The sequence below is a fragment of the Rattus norvegicus genome, chromosome 4, assembly GCF_021556685.1.
Source record: "Rattus norvegicus strain SHRSP/BbbUtx chromosome 4, alternate assembly SHRSP_T2T, whole genome shotgun sequence".
NCBI classification, from domain to species: domain Eukaryota; kingdom Metazoa; phylum Chordata; class Mammalia; order Rodentia; family Muridae; genus Rattus; species Rattus norvegicus.
In genome coordinates this window covers 156,930,734-156,950,294 of record NC_141537.1, presented here as the reverse complement: position 1 = coordinate 156,950,294, position 19,561 = coordinate 156,930,734, and the positions used below count along the sequence as shown (strand labels likewise).

Genomic DNA, 19,561 nt, shown 5'->3' with positions numbered 1-19,561 from the left:
TCCTGGGAAATCATCCAAAATATCTCAAACAATGAATCTGCTTCACAGAGTTGTTTTCATTTTTGTCAACTCACATTCCACACACGGACACATTCATCTCTTCCTCCAGGATGGTGATTGTTTCTGGAACTGTCACTCTCACTTCGAACTTGGGAAGCACTGTGGGTCACAGTAAAGGAGGTTAGTGCTGCTCTTCAGAGTTGAAGGCTCTCGTATCCCTAGTTCTTCATATCAGCTCTCTCATGATATTCTGGCATTTTGTAAAGGTAACTCCACTCTCCAGCTTATCCACACTCACTTCATTCTCAAACACACACTTTGATTAAGGAACTATGGCAGATCATTATAATCTCAACAACCCCACCCCACCCTGTCTCTCTCCCTGCCCCTGCTTCCTTTCCCTTCCCTTCCCCCTTTCCACTGTCACTACTGGAACAATATTTTATTTTGGTCATTCACAGCATTGCTATGAACAACTGAACTAAATAAAATTTATTCACAAATCACTCATGCCCCACTGGGCTTTAATGTGATCGATTCTACTCTAAGCTTGAAATCATCCACAGGAGACCAAACGAACCTAAACAAGCCCGACTCTGAGCTCCAGAGGTCTCAGTTATGAAAAACAATGTTCCCACAATCCGTACCGAATTCCTCCACAGAGAAAGGGTGCTCGACGGTCCTGCCTGATTCTGTACGTATCACCACCTTGTAGGAGCCCTGAGTGGGCTCTGAGGAGAGGGGGAAGGACAGCTGTTTGAGGCCACCCTCTAAATTGAAATTCTGCCATTGTGCAATGCGATTGTTTTTGGGATCCTGTAATAAATAACCATGATTCATTAAAATGCAAAGAACACCATAGATTATGAAAGAAATCTATGTGAACTTCCGTGTTATCCATAAAGAAGGCAAATGAGAAAGGCCCAGAGGACAGGTGAATTCCAGTCATGCATTCCTGGTTGTGCTGGGAAGTGCTCCCTTCCCTTAAGTGTCAGGCCTATTGTAAGAAATCCTCAAAGAAGGTTTCCCGTGAAATGTTTGTGTTTTCTCTATCTGTGGACTATTTGTGTTACTCACCTGAATGTACAGTAGAGGAATCTGAAAGAAAAAAAAAAGAATTTTATAATGTTCTGAAATATTCTCAATTCTAGTTTACATGGGCTAAATCAACATATATAGAATCTCAATCTCTCTCTCTCTCTCTCTCTCTCTCTCTCTCTCTCTCTCTTATATCTACTTTACACAAAATCATGTTGGCTTGGAAAAATACCATTTCTTACTACCTGTATATATATATATATATATATATATATATATATATATATATATATATATGTGTGTGTGTGTGTGTGTGTGTGTGTGTGTGTGTGTGTGTGTGTGTGTAAACATATTCTACAAATTAAAATTTTTTAATTTGTTTTAATTAACTCATTTCAAACAATTAATAGGTCATGTTAAGCATTAGTAGGCTATGGGCAATGGATACTCATTGTGTACTATTGTTAGGAATAGCGTTTGCTAATCCCAGCCAAGAATATCCCCTGGCTGTGCAACATCACAGACTGAAAAATAAACACGTAACTAGTAACTATGTAGCCAGTAACTAGTCAGTAACTAGCCAGTAACTAGTCCTGGACTCAGTTGCTGAGATTCATTACTGGGTGCTTCTAGGAACGAGATGGGATGGGAATAGCATCTCTACCGCCAAAGTTTATCCATTTATAAATCTAATATTGACTACATATCTAGCTGTCTGTTGTGTGCCATTCTAGATGCTGAGAACAGAACAGAGCAGTATGGAAAAGAACAATGTGTCTGTCTACCCTCGTTCTAAAAGGATGGACAAAGAAGAAAAAAAAACTCTATATGATATGTTTGGCTTCATACATAGGGTTTGATGTGTGTGCGTGTGTCTCTGTGTGTGCATGTGTTGAGTCACTTGATATCACACAAACACGTTAAGCTGACAGAGTGGTGAATATCATATTTGATTTCAGGTAGAGGGTAAGTGGAAGCTGAGAGACAATATTAAGTTTACTCCCATGGTCTTGTTTACAGATGTTGGGCAAAGAGTACAATTTGGGTTGTAAGAAATGGTATTCTTCCAAGCCAACATGATTTTGTGTGAAGTAGGTATGGGAGTGAGAGACAGAGAAGCCCAGGCCACTGCATTTCCTCTTGCCTTTGGAGTTAAAAGAGAACCGAGTCTTTGTGAGGTGGAAGCTGTGGTGGAAAACTCAGCTGAGAATGGAGAGTTGGCCTGTCACCCAAGTGGTGGCAGGAAGAGTCATGAATCCTCAAAAAAGGAACAAACTGAGTACCCCCAATTTCTTTCATAGCAATCTTTGCATCTCTAAGAAATAACACTTAGATTTTCAGACAGCTATCCACTGTTTATTTTCATACTTCTAGTTAGAAACCGGAGAGTAAGTTTAAATGTATGACAAGCAACTGAGTTCCAGATCACGACAGAACATGCTCTCTACTGTTCGACCTGGGGGAGTGTTTTAAATGAAGACCCTGGACTATTGCAAGGTGGGAACTCATTCCTCCACTCTCCAACTCCTCCTCCCTCTACAATCCAAACAGGGTCCTAGCCAATGTACACAAATAATTATAATTTTATGTAAATAATAGGAGACTTACCAATTCATTAAGGGGATGGAAACTTTCGTCCAATGAGACAACACGAAATCTCACTGAAATAGAAATATTTTTGATGAGCCCTAGCCCTTGACCAGTCCTATCGGTGAGCCACAAAAACTGTTAAGGAACTAGGATCCCAGGGGCTGAGAGGGACAGGCAAGGAGAGAGGAGTTTCCTTTTTGCTGCTATCCTGATTGTGGACCTCATCATACCTGTCTGTCCTGGTTTGTAGATGGGCTTGTCAGTCTGAGCAAAGACCAGGCTCTCTTTCTTCTTAACCAGCACCGTGCTCTGCCTCCTGAACTCATGAGTTGCTCCTTTTACTTGGACAGTGAAAAACATCAGCTCATCAGATGAAGACTGTGGGACCTAAAACACAGAAGAGAGTCTGAAAACGTGGAAAGTCTCTCCAGCCTCTTTCTCCTCCCCCTGTTCTATATCTCTATGGAGATCTCATTCTTTTTCTTGATTTCACTCCTTCATTCTCTTCTGGGAAGTTGGCATAGGCAAGGATTCTTATATTTTACAAATTGGAAGACCCAAGTTTAAGGTGAGGAAATACATTACTAAGAAGAGCTACAACTGAAAAAGTCATCTCGGTTTGTATAGAAGACACAGTACAATCTTGACTCGGTTACACACTGTATTTGACCAGGTAATTATACACTAACAGAACACTGTGAAATCAGGTCTAACACTGTGGAAAAAGAAAGCATTTGGCAGTACTAGATTACAAGTATTCCCTGTTACATCCAGCTCTGAAGATATATTGGACTCTTGCTCAGGTTGATTTCTACAATTTTTACTCTTAAAAGAGTCTGAGGTAGCCTGTCAACTACCAGTGGTGGCTTATGGCTACCTTTAAACTAGCTTTCTTTATGAACTTTAAAAAGGAATTTTAATTTTAAAAGTCACATTTCTTCCCTTCTCTACTGCCTGCTGTTTCTGTCATCCTCATTGTCGTCATCATTGTTGTTGTTTTGACAAATAGAATTTTTTCTCTGGTCATTGGATTTATTCTCAAAATGCTTCTAATATGCAGTTGGAAACAGATGAGTTGATCCTTAATCCCTACACTTGGTTGCCATAGTTACATTCTTTATTGACACGCCTACCATCCCGAAGCTCCCACCCCTTGACTCACGGTGAAGGAGGTACAGTGGAATAGGTCCTTGTCAACTACAAGGTCAGTGAAGAGGCTTTGGTTCCCATGGACAGACTCCAAGGACACTCTCACAGCCACTGTCTCGTTTAGATGGCTGAACAGGAAGCAGGCCTTCTCGGGGGTTCCTGCGTGGAGCAGGGAGGGAACCATCACCATGTAGATTCTGAGGGTGGAAGAATGCAGTTAGAGGAGAGGGAAGGGGTTGTTGCTAGGAGCATCTCTGAGTCCCATCACGGTGCCACCATCATCATCCTTAGCTGTTGAGTAGGAGAAGGCAGACTCGGCTGTGGATGGCCTAAGAATCCCCTCCCCCCCTCAGGCCATTGCAGTGAACGTCTTTGTTGAGAGGGTGGTGGGGGATAAGAAGGCACCCACATGTATTCAGCAAGCCTGTAAAACTTCCACATCAAGAACCTGCCTCTATTTTATAACTAAGGAAGCTGAGCCTCACGAAAACAGAGTCACTAGTGGAGAGTCTCGGCTGCAGTTGCAGTTAACTAAGTCTGTGTGGGCTACCCAACCTGGATGCTTGCATCAAGTGGATTTGCCTTTCCAAATGTAGAGAAAAGCTCCATTCAAACGTCATCCATCCTCTGGTAACTCAGGAACAGGGCAGACAGCTTATCAATAATGTATGATAAAGACTTACACTCCAGTTTCAAACAGCAACTCTCAAGAATGTTCTTAAATGCCATAGGACTCTTATGTAACACTCCAGTTAACTTCTATTTTTATTACAATTTCAAACAGGAAAGTCTTTTGATAACCTAATATAAGGCTTAATTTCTCTTAAGTTAGATTTCAACTTCTCCACAGAATTATTATATTAAATATTATAGGTAGTATCACCTGCTTAACAATAAATATTGAGAGATGTGGCTCATGACTTGAGAGGCTGAGACAGGAGGATTTCCACAAGTTCGATGCTGTCAGGCACCCTTAGCAAAATCCTGTCTCAAAACAAACAAATGAACAACGAGAGAAAATAATAAATAAATAAAATGTATAGGTTCTTTTTGTAATGCTCAAAAAATTCTAATTTTTGTGCCACTTACTATTATCCAGAGTTTATACTATGATTTCTTTATGCTGCAAAATAACTCATGAACAATTCTCATTTTTTTTTATTAACAGATAAATGTACAAGAAATATCACCTGTGGATACGTAAGTCTAACAGTAACTCCTGTTTTATATATGTGCCCATAAATTAGTAAGTGTTAAATGCTTTCTTATGATTGGATTATTTTCAGAAGTTCTAGTACATAACTTACTAAAAATATGTTCATGGCCCATATATATTAGACGTAAAAGTGAGATACTCTCACAGCACATCTCTGTTGAGAATTGTGTGTGCTCCTCTCCCACCGTGAGCATTGATGATGACCCTGAGCTGGGTTTGCCTCATTAAAACAAGTAACATTCGTCTTATGTGTAAATATAGGCCCGAAGAAAAAGCCTCCAGTAACTACCTCTTTGTCACCGTTCCTCTTGTATAACCTGCTCTAAATCAGCCAGAACCAGTGCTCCCAAGTATTGTTCCAGCCATCTGTCTGGCTGTCTACTCTCCTTGGTTCATTTCTTTGAAACACAGAATCCATCGCTAGCTTATTTGCACACAATAGTTTTTCTCCATAACAAAAGTCGTTTGCATTTTCAGCATCAACATCAACGTTTGAAATCATTCCTAGGGGATTTTAAACCCAGGGACAAAACGCACGCTGGAGAGGCGTGTCTTTTCTGTCAAACCGACAGAGGAATGTAAAGGGGGCAGCAAGGACAAAGTCTCAACAGAGCCACATTAGGATCTGAAGACACAAGTACCTAGAAAGGTCCTACATGTCCAGTGGGGGAGTTTGGATATCGCGAAATCCAGAGAGCTAGAGAGAAATGATTAAAACTGTATTGAGGAGGAAGAATGACTGAGGAAGGTTTGGAAAAATCTCAGAATCTCGGAGATGAGAAAGAAGGTCATGGTTTTAAGAAACGAGTAAACAGAAACCCTAAATCGAAGCGTCTGGCGTTTGCTGGACTCACGGTTTTTGTGGAGCTGAGGCATCGGTGGGCAGCAGCAGCAGCAGCAGCCGCAGCAGCAGTGGCAGCAGGGCCAGGCTCCGGAGCCTGTGCTTCCCCATGCTGCGGAAAGGATCGGAGACCTGGCTGCCTTGCACCCTACTCCCCGCCAGAGATCTGGTCCTGGACGTGGTGAGGAGCAGCTAGACTTTATGCTGTTCTTTGTGCAAACAGCTGCTCCCACCCACACGAGTTCTCCAAACAAAGCTGAGGTTTTTGAACATTCTCTGAAAGAGTCACTGATGGCCTAATTACCGCCAAGGTTAATTCCTGACCCGTTAGCCAGAATTCCCAGAAGGATTAAGGACTTTCCAGTTACTGCTCACTTTTTCTCTTTTGTACATGAAACTTGATAATCGGCTTCTCCTCCCCCACAGCCTCTTAGGGATGCTCTGAGCTTCTGTCTGGATAGTTGGCAAGGAGGCTGTGGCTTAAGCAGCCCTGGGAGGCTTGAATAGTTCACTCCAACGGAGTGTGCCAGCAAGCTCTGGGCCACATAAGGCCTGTCTTTAACGTGAGGCCCATGATCAGCACCCTTCTATGGAAAGCATTTTGAACCAAACTAGGAAGTAGGTATTGACTTTAGAGGTATTATTATACATTAGATTGACTGAAAATGAAGTGTCGGGGCCAGGAGAAATGATTAGGTTTCCTAATGCTTAGCTAGAATCTGGGTTCTGGAGGACAGGAGACAGGAGGGTCTTGGGCTTGCTGGTCAGTAAGTGTAACCTTCACAGTGAATTTCTAAATTCCAGTATAACATAACATTGACCTTAACCTTCACATATACTCATTTCTGTTTTAAGAAGGTGAAAAGTAACAAGTGTCAAATAACCCCTTTTTACTGTGCCTAACCAACACCCCAGCTGACTTTGCCATTCACTACACAAACACTTTTGCCCAACACTCCCCTCTCTAGTCTCCAGGCCCTGGAGGCAATTTCATTAATTCATGCATCCATCCTCTCGTTGCTGCAGCTCCTTGGTTATTTCTAACCATTCATGGGTCCTCCTTGGCTAGGACCTAGCGATAGAATGTCAAATAAGTAGAAGTCAGAACCCATAAAAGTTCCAAGATACGGGGCAGGGGATAGGACAGATTTTGCATTTGAGTAGCCAACCGATATCATTAGAGAAGTTGAAGTCTCCTGAGGGCAGATGCCAGAGACACACTGTATGTGGGCTGGAAACAACGTGGAAGGAAGCAGAAATCTAAAGTAAGCCATAAATTCTGAGTGGTGACTTGGCAGAGGAAGGAGATGGGCAAGGGGCCTTCTAAGCTTTAAAACGACATACATATTCAAGGGTAGCGACGATGCTCTTAATGAAATGAAATGAAATTTCTTTGTCCTGAAGGGAATGCCTAACTACTTAGGAGGGTGGTAAAGGGAGTTGGCTTTAAATCAGAGAAGAGCTTGGCAATACGAAAGCTCACATTTGATCCTTGAAGAGATCAATCTTACTGAAATACGATGGAGGGGTGGCAAAGGAGATAATCCAGAAGACAAGAGAATGAGTGGATGGCGTGTGGGCAGTAGCCGGATGTTCACGATAGAATTGGAAGGAGGTTGCAGAGTGGCAGTATCTTTGAAAGAGAAGACGATAGGAAATAAAAGAAGTGTTTGTTTTAATTCCCCAGCTGGTCAGTAAGTGGATTGTGCTGCCTTTAACTGAGTAAGATGAGAAACAGACAGACAGACAGGAACAAGGACAGAGGGCTGGGCTGAGAGAATGCATAGTTTTAGAAAGGGCTTGTGAGCTATCCAAGTATGCTGTTCTTGGTCTGTTTGTTCTAGGAGTGTAGTCTGCATCCTAACTTTGAATGCCATTACTTCTGTGAGTCATCGCCATGTTCAACTATTGATGTCCTGGGTCATAACTCAAAATTATATTGTTGCTGCTTTCTTTCTCTCTCTCTCTCTTTCTCTCTCTCTCTCTCTCTCTCTCTCTCTCTCTCTCTCTCTCTTTCTCTCTTTCTCTCTTTCTCTCTTTCTTTCTTTCTGGACAGGATCTTGAGAACACACGTGATTTCTTGTAGGTTAAAGTTGCCTGAATATGTGAAGTCCCAACATCCACCTGCTTGCACAGGCTGTGGAAAAGAATGGTGGTACTCAGATGATGTTAATAAAACAAACAAACAAACAAATACACTCAACTCAAGGGCATGGGAAACTTTGTTAAGTTATGGGAAGAGCAAAAGTGGGATGGGGGAAGCTCAGGAGAATGAAGGGGTCTCTGAGTCCCAAGAAAAGGACCATTCTAACGAAGGTCATTTTACTAGATCAGCGTGATTATGAACTCATGCCAACACATCAGTAACAAAAGCATTAAAAATGGAAAAATACAAAGGATTTGCTTCGTGGCATCTTGGTTCAAACTGTAACAGAATTTTAGTTATTTTTTTACAAGCAAGCCTTTTTCAGGGACAATCTCTTAAACAGGATGAATAAACCTTAATAAAATTTATTTGATCCCTCATCATAAATTGTGAAGATGAACAGTGAAGGTCATCACTGCCAAATTTCTGGCTGTTTGTGTCCAATGCTGCTGTGAAATTAAATTATGGAACAGCAACTATTCGTCTGGATGAGAGATGTGAGCACTGACGTCCATCCGTCTTGGTGCCTACGTGGAGTAGAAGCTTCGCCCAGGCACAGGGGAACATAAGCAACAGGAGAGAATTGTGTAGTTGATCTGAAAAGGAGAAAATGGGAGTGTGTATCTGCCAGAGATGCTGAATGAAAGGAAGTTTTCTAAAGAGCAAGAAAGTCTAGAACACATACAAATAAAATATTCCGTCTATAAACGCTGAGTGGGGGCAGTCAATGTAAGTGGGGAAGGAGTACCCAATGTAAGGGGAGCAGTCAACGTAAGGGGGAGGGGCAACCAATGTAAGGGGGAGGAGCAACCATGTTGGGGGAGGAGCAACCAACGTAGGGGGAGGAGCAACCAACGTAGGAGGAGGAGCAACCAACGTAGTAGGGAGGAGCAACCAAATGAAATGGGGGAGGAGCAACCAATGAAAGGGGAAAGGCTGAGCTGCCATGATTCCTACAGTGAGTTGTCAGCTTGGCAGAATCTAGACTATCCTAGAAAATGGGACTCTACACATCCCTGTGGATGTCTTGGCTACCATAGCTGAGGTTCTGATGTTGGAAGACCTACCTGCCTTGGGTGGGACCATTCCTTACACAGTGTGAAAATGCAGGAGGAAACCCAAGGTCTGTTTCCACTGTGGGTGCGATGTGTCCATGTGCTTCATGGTCCTGTGGCTTTGGATTTCCTAACACGATGTACCCTAAACCTTGAGCCCTTAAGTTGCTCTTGTCAGGATGTTATCACAGCCACAGATAAGAATTTCAAATGTGTGTGCAGCAATCATTTCAGAGGGAGACTCTGAGGACAGGATGAGCAGATGTGTTCAGATGTGTATCGCGATGAAACACTATTCAGTTATGTTCTGTCGTGTGCAATAAATGAAAGGATGGCAGAATGCTGTGTTAAGTTAAACAGGCCAGACACAGAAAGGCAACTGCTTCAGCTTTTAATGCATAGATGGAAATTATTCAAGTCAGTTGGAAGTATAATCTTGATTACTTGAGCTTGGGAAACTGTAAGAGAAAAAAGGAGAGTTGAAATTGATCTGCACACACTGTGTGCATGAGTGGAACAACAATAACAACAACAACAACAACAACAACAACAATAATAATAATAATAATAATAATAATAATAATAATAATAATGTGTGGAGCAATTAATTAATGACCCCTGGTGGAGGAACATTCTCTCCTCATGTATCCCATTCCTCACATATTCATAAGGAGGAAAAGTTTTTCAAACCTATTTCACTTGGGGTGGGGGAGTTTGAGAAGGAACAGTTGATAATGGGCAGGGCAGTCAGTTGCGGGGTCACCAGAACCTCAGTTCTGACTGAACCATGTGGTCCTGGCCAGCCAAGCTATCTGCTCCAGGGCTCGGCTGTCCTGCCAGCAAGTTTGAAGCCTGGCATATGGGCTATAAGCCTCACGGAGCTAAATGTGGACCAGACGCTGCAGCAGTGACCTTTAACCTGTAAACCTTATCACATTAGAGAAAAATCAATCTTTATATTTTACATCAGTGGTTGAAGAGATTATTTGTATCTTCTGTGGGTTTGGCCAAAGGCACCGTGTCCAGAAATATTTCCAGGAGAAAAAAAAAATGTGAGTTTCCTTACCTGAATAGACCATCCCTCATGGGAAAGGGAACACACGATGTGGAGGGTTTTATACAACTTTGAAGAACTTAGCGAGTGTTACAGTCAGAAATATGAGATAGGGTAACTGAAAGTAAAAAAATAAGGAAGGCAGTTCATGGGTGCAGAACACAGAAGGAGCACGTGGCAATAAGAATACGAGGGCATATTTGGGAGTTGAGAAAAAAAAGATTAGGAGACAAATAGGCCTTAATAAAAATTAGTAAGAAAACACTTCCCCCTCACATTGCAAAATGACTTACAGGAAAGAGAAAGTTCTGTGATTGTACTTGGTGTGCACTAGCTCACGTCGCCTAAGCCAAGAGAACATGGGAAACAGATCTTCTGTCCCTCGTGATGATAAGGACATTTCAGCTGTTTACACATTAACTACCTTCAAAACGAGAAAGGTAAGTTGTCGACAGAGGCATACTCACCAAGTCAGAGAGCTGCAGGCCTGGAACGAGGAGTGAGGGGCAGCGCATGCGCACAGTGAGGCTCTCAGGACTACATCTTGTTAGTGAGGGACAGCGCATGTGCGCAGCGAGGCTCTCAGGACTAACTACATTATGTTACTGCAGTCTCATCACCTCCCCTAACTTACAATGAAAACTCAGCAGTGGAGATAAAAGCAGACTGACTCCCGGCTGTCTCTATTCTAACAATGTCGTTACCATAGACTCCCCAAGTTATCAGACGTTTACCATATTTTGTCTTCTCATTTAAATTCTATTTGCTCCCTTGGGTATCTGAAGACAACAGACACCCACAGCCATATGCCCATGTTGGTAGACCATACACTGAGATATGGAGGAATTAATGCCTAGACTGAACCAACTTACTACAACCAATAAATTCCACCACGGTCTCCACACACTATGCACATTCTTCGAAGCCTTACAGATGTGTTTTTGTTTAGTTTTAGACTTATTTATTTTGGTATTTTTCATGTGGATGCATGTTGAGCCTGCATGCATTTCTCTGTAGCACGTACACTCCTGGTAAGGTCAAGGGGGGATAGCAGATATCCTGGAACTGGAGTTTGAGATGACTGGGAGTTGTTAATATAGGAGGTGGAAATCAAGCTCAGGCCTCTTAGAAAAGCTGCAGTGCTCTCAACCATGCACAGAGTCATCTCTCCAGCCCCTGCAGACACCTTTTAATTGATCTGTCCATGATGTTTTCACAGTCTTGTGAAACATCTTAAACACACTTCCATGTCATCAATTCAGAAATAAAATCTCTTGCCAGCAGTATGAAAGACAAGACCATGTTCCCACAAGTCAACTTTTAAAATGTCACCAGTTTATGGAGGGGGCACAAAACATACCCCTCACTTTTGAAGTCTGTTGTCTCTGCGCTGCTTGGCACCATCGTCACTTCCAGGTGTCATGTCTGTCGCTCATGGCTTACCTTGGCTTAGAACAGTGGTTCTCAACCTATGGGTCACGACCCCTTGGGGGTCACATGTCAGATATCCTGCATATCAGATATTTATGATTCATAACCATAGCAAGAATGCAGTTATGAACTAGCAATAGAATAATTTTTTGGTTGGGAGTCACCACTGTAGGGAGCCGTATTGGATTTGGGCCTGGCCCCTTTGTGACTGTATGGCCACAGTTAAGATGACTGCCATAAAGTCTTGAGATTGTTGGACAAAAGCCTCTCCCATGAATTTCCGGCACAAGAAGATAACAATCACGGAATGCTTTCAACCTGAACAAGACCCTTCTGGGTCTCTTGCAGGGTTTGACCCCTGCTGAGCCCTGCTGATGCATATGGAAGCCTTTTGTTCCTAACAAAGGAGCAGTCTGGCCTGTTACCAACACACCTGGATGGTGGTCAATTCTTTCCTGCCTTTTGTCTTCTAGGTCTTTGTCTTTGAGATTTAGGCTGCTCTTCCCAGATATTTCCCTAGTTTATTCAGGTCACATAGTCAGTCTTTTGTTACGGAAGTTTCCGAGCCAGGGTTTCCCACTGTGCTTCCCAGATATTTTCTACCTGGTGTATTTGGGGTATATAGTTTGGTGAATAAAGTTACAGGGGGCCTTTCCTCTTCTGGCTTGACACGAATAACCTGTGTGTGTGTGTGTGTGTGTGTGTGTGTGTGTGTGTGTGTGTGTGTGTGTGTGTGTGTGCTTCTTTAATCCCGCAGGCTTTCGCCTGATTCTCGGTACCGTGTCAGTGCAGGTGCCGACACACCACAACCTAAGAAACTGTATTAAAAGGATGCAACATTAAGAAGGTTAAGGACCGCTGGCTTAGAAGTTATATTTTCTGATTAGGAGGACTTTCTCCATGCCAAAGTGTAGAAATACTCTCCTGTCTCTTTTCAGTATTTGTGTTGAAATTTTTTTATCTGTAATGTCCACCATTAATTTCTGAATATGAAACCACAGAGCAGACATCTTTTGGGGTTAATTTTCTCTTATCAAGCAAGAATAAAGTGCATGTGTATATGTGTGTGTGCATGTGTTGTTCACAGGGCTGTTTCATGGCTCAGTCACATGTGTATGGTTTGTTCACAGCAGTTCCAATGTTTATGGTGTCAAAAGTATGTTTAACAGAGAACCCAACACAGATGTGAGAGGTTTTTTATTGATTATTTTATTTATTTACATTTCAAATGTTATCTCCATTCCTGGCTTCCCCTCTGCAAACTTCCTATGCCATTCCCCTTCCCATGCTTCTGTGAGGGTGTTACCCCACTCCCAGCTCCCACCTCGCCGCCCTAACATTCCCCTATGCTGGGGCATCAAGCCTTCACAGGACCAAGGGCCTGCCCTCCCACAGATGCTAGATAAGACAATCCTCTGTTACATATGCAGCTTTTGTAATGGGTTCCTCCATGTGTACTCTTTGGTTGGTGGTTTAGTCCTTGGGAGTTCTGGGGTGGTGGGGAGAGGTCTGGTTGGTTGGTATTATTGTTCTGCCTACGGGGTTATGAAACTCTTCAGCTCCTTCAGTCTTTCCTCAAACTCCACCATTGGAGTCCCTGTGTTCTATCTGATGGTTGGCTCCAAGCATCCACATCTGTATTGGTCAAGCTTTGACAGAGCCTCTCAGGAGACAGCTGTATCAGGGTCCCATCAGCAAGCACTTCTTGGCATCCACAATAGTGTCTGGGTTTGGTGAGTGTATATGGGATGGATCCTCAGTTGGGGAAGTCTCTGGATGGCTTTTCCTTCAGTCTCTGATTCACATTTTGTCCTTGTATTTCCTTTAGACAGGAGCAATTCTGGGTTAATATTTTTGAGGTGGTTGGGTGGTCCCATCCCTCAACAGCAGGCAGTGCCTAACCTCTGGAAATGGTCTCTACAGTTCTCTCTCCCTTTTGTTGGGTATTTCAGTTAATGTCATCCTTGTTGGGTTCTGGGAGTCTCTTGCTTTCCTGGCATCTGGGTACAGAGACAAACAGGTAGATCAGTGGAATAGAATTGAAGACCCAGAATTAAACCCACACACCTATGGTCACCTGATCTTTGACAAAGAAGCCAAAACCACTCAGTGGAAAAATGACAACATATCCAATAAGTGGTGCTGGCTCAACTGGTGACATGTAGAAGAATGCAAATTGATCCATTTTTGTCTCTTTGTACAAAGCTCAAGTCCAAGTGGATCAAGGACTTCTACATAAAACCAAATATACTGAATCTAATAGAAGAGAAAGTGGGAAAGAGACTTAAACACATTGGCAGAAGGGAAAATTTTCCTGAGCAGAACACCAATGGCTCAGGGTCTAAGATCAACTATAGACAAATAGGATCTCATAAAATTGCAAAGCTTCTGTGAGGCAAAGGACACTGTCATTAGGACAAAACGGCAACCAACAGGTTAGGAAAAGATCTTTACCAATCCTACATCCAATAGAGGGCTAATATCCAAAATACACAAAGAACTCTAAAAGTTATATGGCAGAGAACCAAATAACCCTATCAAAAAATGGAGTACAGAGCAAAAAAAAAATTCTCAACAGGAATTTCAAATGAATTAGAAGCACCTAAAGAAATGCTCAATGTCCTTAGATATCTGGAAAATGCAAATCAAAACGACCCTGAGATTCTACCTGACACCAGTGAGAATGGCTAAGATCAAAAACTCAGATGACAGCTGACACTCACGAGAATGTGGAGAAAGAGGAACACTCTTCCATTGTTGGTGGGATTGCAGACTGGTACAACCACTCTGGAAATCAGTCTGATGGTTTCTCAGAACACTGGACATAGTACTACCTGAGGACCCAGCTATACCTCTCCTAGGCATATATCCAAAAGATGCTCCAACATTTAATAAGGACTCATGCTCCACGATGTTCATCGCAGCCTTATTTATAATAGCCAGAAGCTGGAAAGAACCCAGATGCCCTTCAACAGAGGAATGAATACAGAAAATATGGTCCATCTACACAATAGAGTATTACTCAGCTATCAAAAACAATTAAAGAGAGGTGTGCAGCAGTGGGGGATGGGGAACTGGGAATAGCCACCAGAAGGTCTCAGATGCCAGGAAGTGAGGTTTTAAGAATAGGAAAGGCTGGGAATGTGATTTGGTGGAACAGGCGGAGGAGGAAAAGGAAGATGATAAGATGGATGTGTTAAAATGAGGCTGTCAATAATAAATGACAAAATCCATATAATTCTTGTATTTTGAAGGAAAGGTATAATTAAGTATTCTCATTAAACCTGAAATAGCATGATGCCATTTGGAGGCAATTACAAGTTATCTATAAAGGAACGTGAGGCGTATATCACGTATCATACTCTGAATATTTTGACTGTAATAACAAGTAGCTCTATTTGTTGCTTAAACATTATAATGTCTTTTCTCAAATTAATGTGCTTTAATTTTTGATGCAAAGCACAAATGTTCATTTTTGTAAGGGAAAATAATTTAAATATTTCTTGTTGGTGTGTCCTGTAACTTTATAACAGCTTTTTAAACTCCCTCATTTAGCCTGGTGTAGCATTTTTCTTCCATAAAGCATATGCTCAGCACAGTGACACTTTCTAGATCTTGAGTTTTTCTTGCTTATGAAGAATGGAGTGAAGGCTCTTCATAGGTATTTTACACTTAAAATATGTAGCTATTTCTTCTAGGTGTAATTCAATGACATCTTTTTTTTTAAAGAACTACAAGATGGACTTCACGCTTTACCAAATAAAAAGGATGTTGCTGAAGGACATTGATAAAGAGCACTGCCAGTGGATGGTGCAAAAGAAAGCTTCTAAAGGATGCTGCTGAAGGATGCTGTGAATGGATGCTGCAAAAGGGTGATGCTAGAGTGTGTTGCTAGGACTATTGATATGACAGCACTGACAGCTTTGGGGGTTTAACTCAGGCAAAGACTGTCCCCGCCAGCGGGGACCCAGTTATTCAGGGTCCCGAAGAGGCTTTCTACCTGTGGGCCAAAATGGGGGTGAAGAGAAGAAGGAGACCAAGCAAAAGTTCTGTTGTCAAGGTCTCGTTTATTGGGATGAACATTGCAGCTTTTAAGGCTTTCAGGTAGGGGGAGTGACCTTTGTGAAATATGAAGGAGGGGGAGATGAGGGTATAGGCAGTGATAGCTGGAGGCAAAGAAGTCAGGCGATGAGGTCAGGTGGTGGAGACACTGGGTGTTGACTGAGGAGATAACTGGTATCTGCTGAGGGAAGGTATCTGCTGAAGGGAGCTGAGGCATCCCTTAAATGTTATACTCCTGTGCCGTAAATTCATGGGAGAGGCTTTATCCAACAATCTTAAGATTTATGGCAGTCATCTTCGGGGTGAGTCTCTGTGGCCAAACAGCCCAGAGTCACTTTGAACCATGCAGTCAAAAAGCGGCTAGGCCCAAATCCAATATGGCTCCGTGCAAAAGACGAAACACTGAAAACATAACAAGAAGAAATGTAATGCATTTGGATGCATTCAGTGTGTTTAAATTCATGAAACTCTTAACTGCTAAGCTATTTCTCCAGACCATCTTAATTTATTTTAACTGAGAATACCTATTTTAACTGACTTTATATGTATACACACACACACATACACACACACACACACACACACACACACACACACACACGCACACACATGCCTAAAACATCACTCAAAGATGTGTACACAATGTAGAATGGTTTCAACATTTTAAATGACATTTTCCGTGTGTGTGGTGTGTGGTATGTGTGTGTGTGAGTGTGTATGTGTGTGTGTGTGTATGGTGTGTGTGTGGTGTGTGTGTGGTGTGTGTGTGGTGTGGTGTGTGTGATGTGTGTGTGTGTGGTGTGGTGTGTGTATGTGTGTGTGTATGTGTGTATGTGTGTGTATGTGTGTGGGGTGTGTGTGTGGTGTGTGTGTGTTGTGTGTGTGTGGTATGTGTGTGTATGTGTGTGTGTGGTGTGTGTGTGGTGTGTGTGTGTGGTGTGTGGTGTGTGTGTGTATGTGTGTGTATGTGTGTGTGTGTGGTATGTGTGTGGTGTGTGTGTGGGGTGTGTGTGTGTGTTGTGTGTGTGGTATGCATGTGTGTGTGTGTGTGTGTGTGTGTGTGTGTGTGTGTGTGTGTGTGTGTGTATGTGGTCTATCAACTGGCAGATCCTTGAAACCTGTCGACTTGGTCGTTTGACTTCTGCTCCAAGGTGGAGCTAATTTACTCTGCTCATTTGCTCAGTCTTTCTCAGTCACCCACCTGTCATGCTGGACAAGGGCATCAAATATTTGAAAGGTCAGAATAAGTAATATGGGAAAACATACAAGTAGAGCGTTAGGTTCTAGAGTAAAATTAATGTCCATAAATAGCATTTCTGGGGCACTGTCAGGAAGCCACTGTAGGCACACTAAATCCTGGGCATTGACAGGAAACCACTGTGGGCACGGTAAGCTCTGGGGCACTGTCAGGAAATCACTGTGGGAACACTAAGTTCTTGGGTACTGTGAGCAAGCCACTGTGGACACAGTAAGCTCTGGGACAGTGTCAGGAAGCCATTGTGGACACACCTAGTTCTTGACTATTGTCAGGAAGCCACTGTGGGCACACTAAGTTCTTAGGGACTCTCAGGAGGCTACTGTGGGCACACTAAGCTCCTGCCCTCCACCCCTTCTCATCTCCCTTTTTCTTTGTATAATATGCTACTCATTTTCACCTATGCCATCTTCGCAAAAGAAATGTTAGAAAGTGTCTGACTAATTCTTCTAAGAATTGAGAGGAGACAAGGAATTTGAATATTTTTAGTTTCCAAATATTTATTAGATTATAAAACTAACTCACACTTAAGCCAATATACAGAAAATGATATGAAGACCATAAGATATGAGTTGCCTCAAGTGTTACCTGTATTGTTTATACAGATTTCTCTCTCCTCTCTCTTTCCATTCATATAGATTTTAAGTAGAGGGTTCAGTGGCGTTACTTGCATTTACATTGTTGTGAAACAGGTTTAATTTTTTCCCAGAGTTTTTCCCATATATTTTTTAATCAACATCCATTTCATTATGGCTGAGTAGCACATTTAAGAGTTAAATACATTTAAATAATTAGAGGTTGCTGCATGATGGCAACATTGATAATTAGATGGCAGTACAATTTTAGAAAACCAGGCAACTGTCTATGCAAAATACAGTTCTTGTTTCATCAACCTTTGATCGCCTTCTCGGGGTAAGGGGAGAGGAGAAAGAACCTGCTGGACACATGGAAATACATTAAGGCCAAATATGAAAACCTTTCCAGAAGTTTCTTTCAACTGGCTTAAGCCTCCAACTCCAAGGCAAGAAGTTTGTGGCCTCAGGTATTAAAGCTCTTCCTGTCTACCAGAGCAGACAGTTATAAGTTTCATGCCAGGCCTCAGAGTCTGAGTATAGCCCATTCCAATTAAACCAGATTTACTGACTTTCAAAGTAGCAGAAGCAGGAGGCGTCAACGAGGTTTCAACAGCGATGCCAAAATGAGTACAGTTGGAACCTGATGCTTACGGATTCTTCACACACATTAGGATAAATTGATTCCGCAAATCCTGCCCCGTTGTTGACATTAGGGTGTAACTGGAAGTCCCTAGTCCTGAAGCCTACCACAAAGTTACTTCTTGCCAACTTTGGTTTGACACTGTCAAAGGTCAGCTGGTACCCAGCAAGCCAGCCCTCTAACCACAGACAGCTAAACACGGATTGCAGGTCTAGCACAATCAAAGTCAAGGTTTGCACATCCCCTCTTGTAAGCAGACTTGACTATTTTTAAATCACCTTTCTTTCTGTGATCGGTGGAAAACTCGCATCAAAGGTTAGTCTCAAACGTTGGCAAGTCTGATCTTAACGTGAGTGATATCAGTGTTCCATTTTTCTGTGAATGTCTCACCATGCTCATACCATTTGTATTCGCTCTTAAAGGTTTCAGTAACTTTACCAGCATCTCTATTAGATGAACTCCTTGTTGAAAATTCCACGCCACTGCATGACTGTGACTTTTCCTCCTCACATCCAGTTTTACCAACCCCAAGTCAAATCCTCTATTGAAAATATTTCAGGAAGCTTGGCCAAGGTCAGCATACAATGGAAGGATTCACATTGGCTGTGGGTAGGTCCATACACACAAAACAGTCCGCCAAGGCGAACGCATGGGTGGGGTTAGAGAGTAGAGAGCGGGTGAGGGGAGAGGTGATCTGCGCATGTCAGGAGGTGATCGGGGGGGGGGGGGGGGGGGCCCAAGGCAGGGTTCTTAGCTGAAGCCACTTGCTATCTGGAGGTTGCACTGCAGACACTGCAGCTAGAGGGCCCAAATTTAATTCTGGTCACTTAAATGTGAAACTTTATATTTACTAATCAACATTAATTTACTTCCCTTCTCCGTAACTTCTAGTAACACCATCTGCCTTTTGCTTCCATGACTTCTGGTATCTCGTATTATAAATAATCTAATGGTAATGTTTAGAATACAGGACAGCACGCACAGATTATATACAAACTCGACCATCCATGGATTTTGATGTCTGACGACGCCCTAAGACCAAGTTCTCATAGAAGCTGAGGAAGGGCAGTCTACCTACAAGTGGGAGCGCTGAAGCATGTATTCCTTTTAACTTTTTGAGGAAACTTCATCTTCTTCTCAACAACTGATTTCTGCAACCCCGCGAATAGTGTCCAAGAGACATAATTTCTCTACATTTTCGTCTATATTTCTTATTTTCTGTGTCATTTTAAAACACTGACCGTCACCAGATGCAATGACTGTGGTTGTGTTTGCACTTCTGTGTTGGGTAGTGATGTTAAAGCCTCAGTTCACCTGCTCTCTAGCTACTTGTACCCTGTCCTTGGAGAAATGTCTGTCCAAGACACTTGTCGGTTTATAAACTCAGGCCAATTTTTTTGGTTGTACATTCAAAGGAGTTCCTTATATATCATGTATACCAGTCTCCTAACAGAGATATGATTTACAAGTATTTTTTTCACATTCCAGGCTGCTTTTTTATTTTATGTC

General features: G+C 42.4%; 1 protein-coding gene and 1 pseudogene across 1 annotated transcript in view; both read right to left on the bottom strand.

Annotated features, from left to right (window-relative positions):
- Nucleotides 1-5,986, bottom strand: part of A2m (alpha-2-macroglobulin) — a 49,645-nt gene extending 43,659 nt beyond the window's left edge. The window contains 7 exon segments of the mRNA NM_012488.2: nucleotides 75-159; nucleotides 648-816; nucleotides 1,078-1,098; nucleotides 2,647-2,699; nucleotides 2,859-3,015; nucleotides 3,791-3,974; nucleotides 5,848-5,986. Of these exon segments, the coding sequence (NP_036620.2) occupies nucleotides 75-159; nucleotides 648-816; nucleotides 1,078-1,098; nucleotides 2,647-2,699; nucleotides 2,859-3,015; nucleotides 3,791-3,974; nucleotides 5,848-5,945 (767 nt within the window). The 5' untranslated portion in view covers nucleotides 5,946-5,986.
- An 11,853-nt stretch (nucleotides 5,987-17,839) lies between these two features.
- Vdac2-ps4 (voltage-dependent anion channel 2, pseudogene 4) lies at nucleotides 17,840-18,652 on the bottom strand (annotated as a pseudogene).
- Between the last annotated feature and the right edge of the window lie 909 nt (nucleotides 18,653-19,561).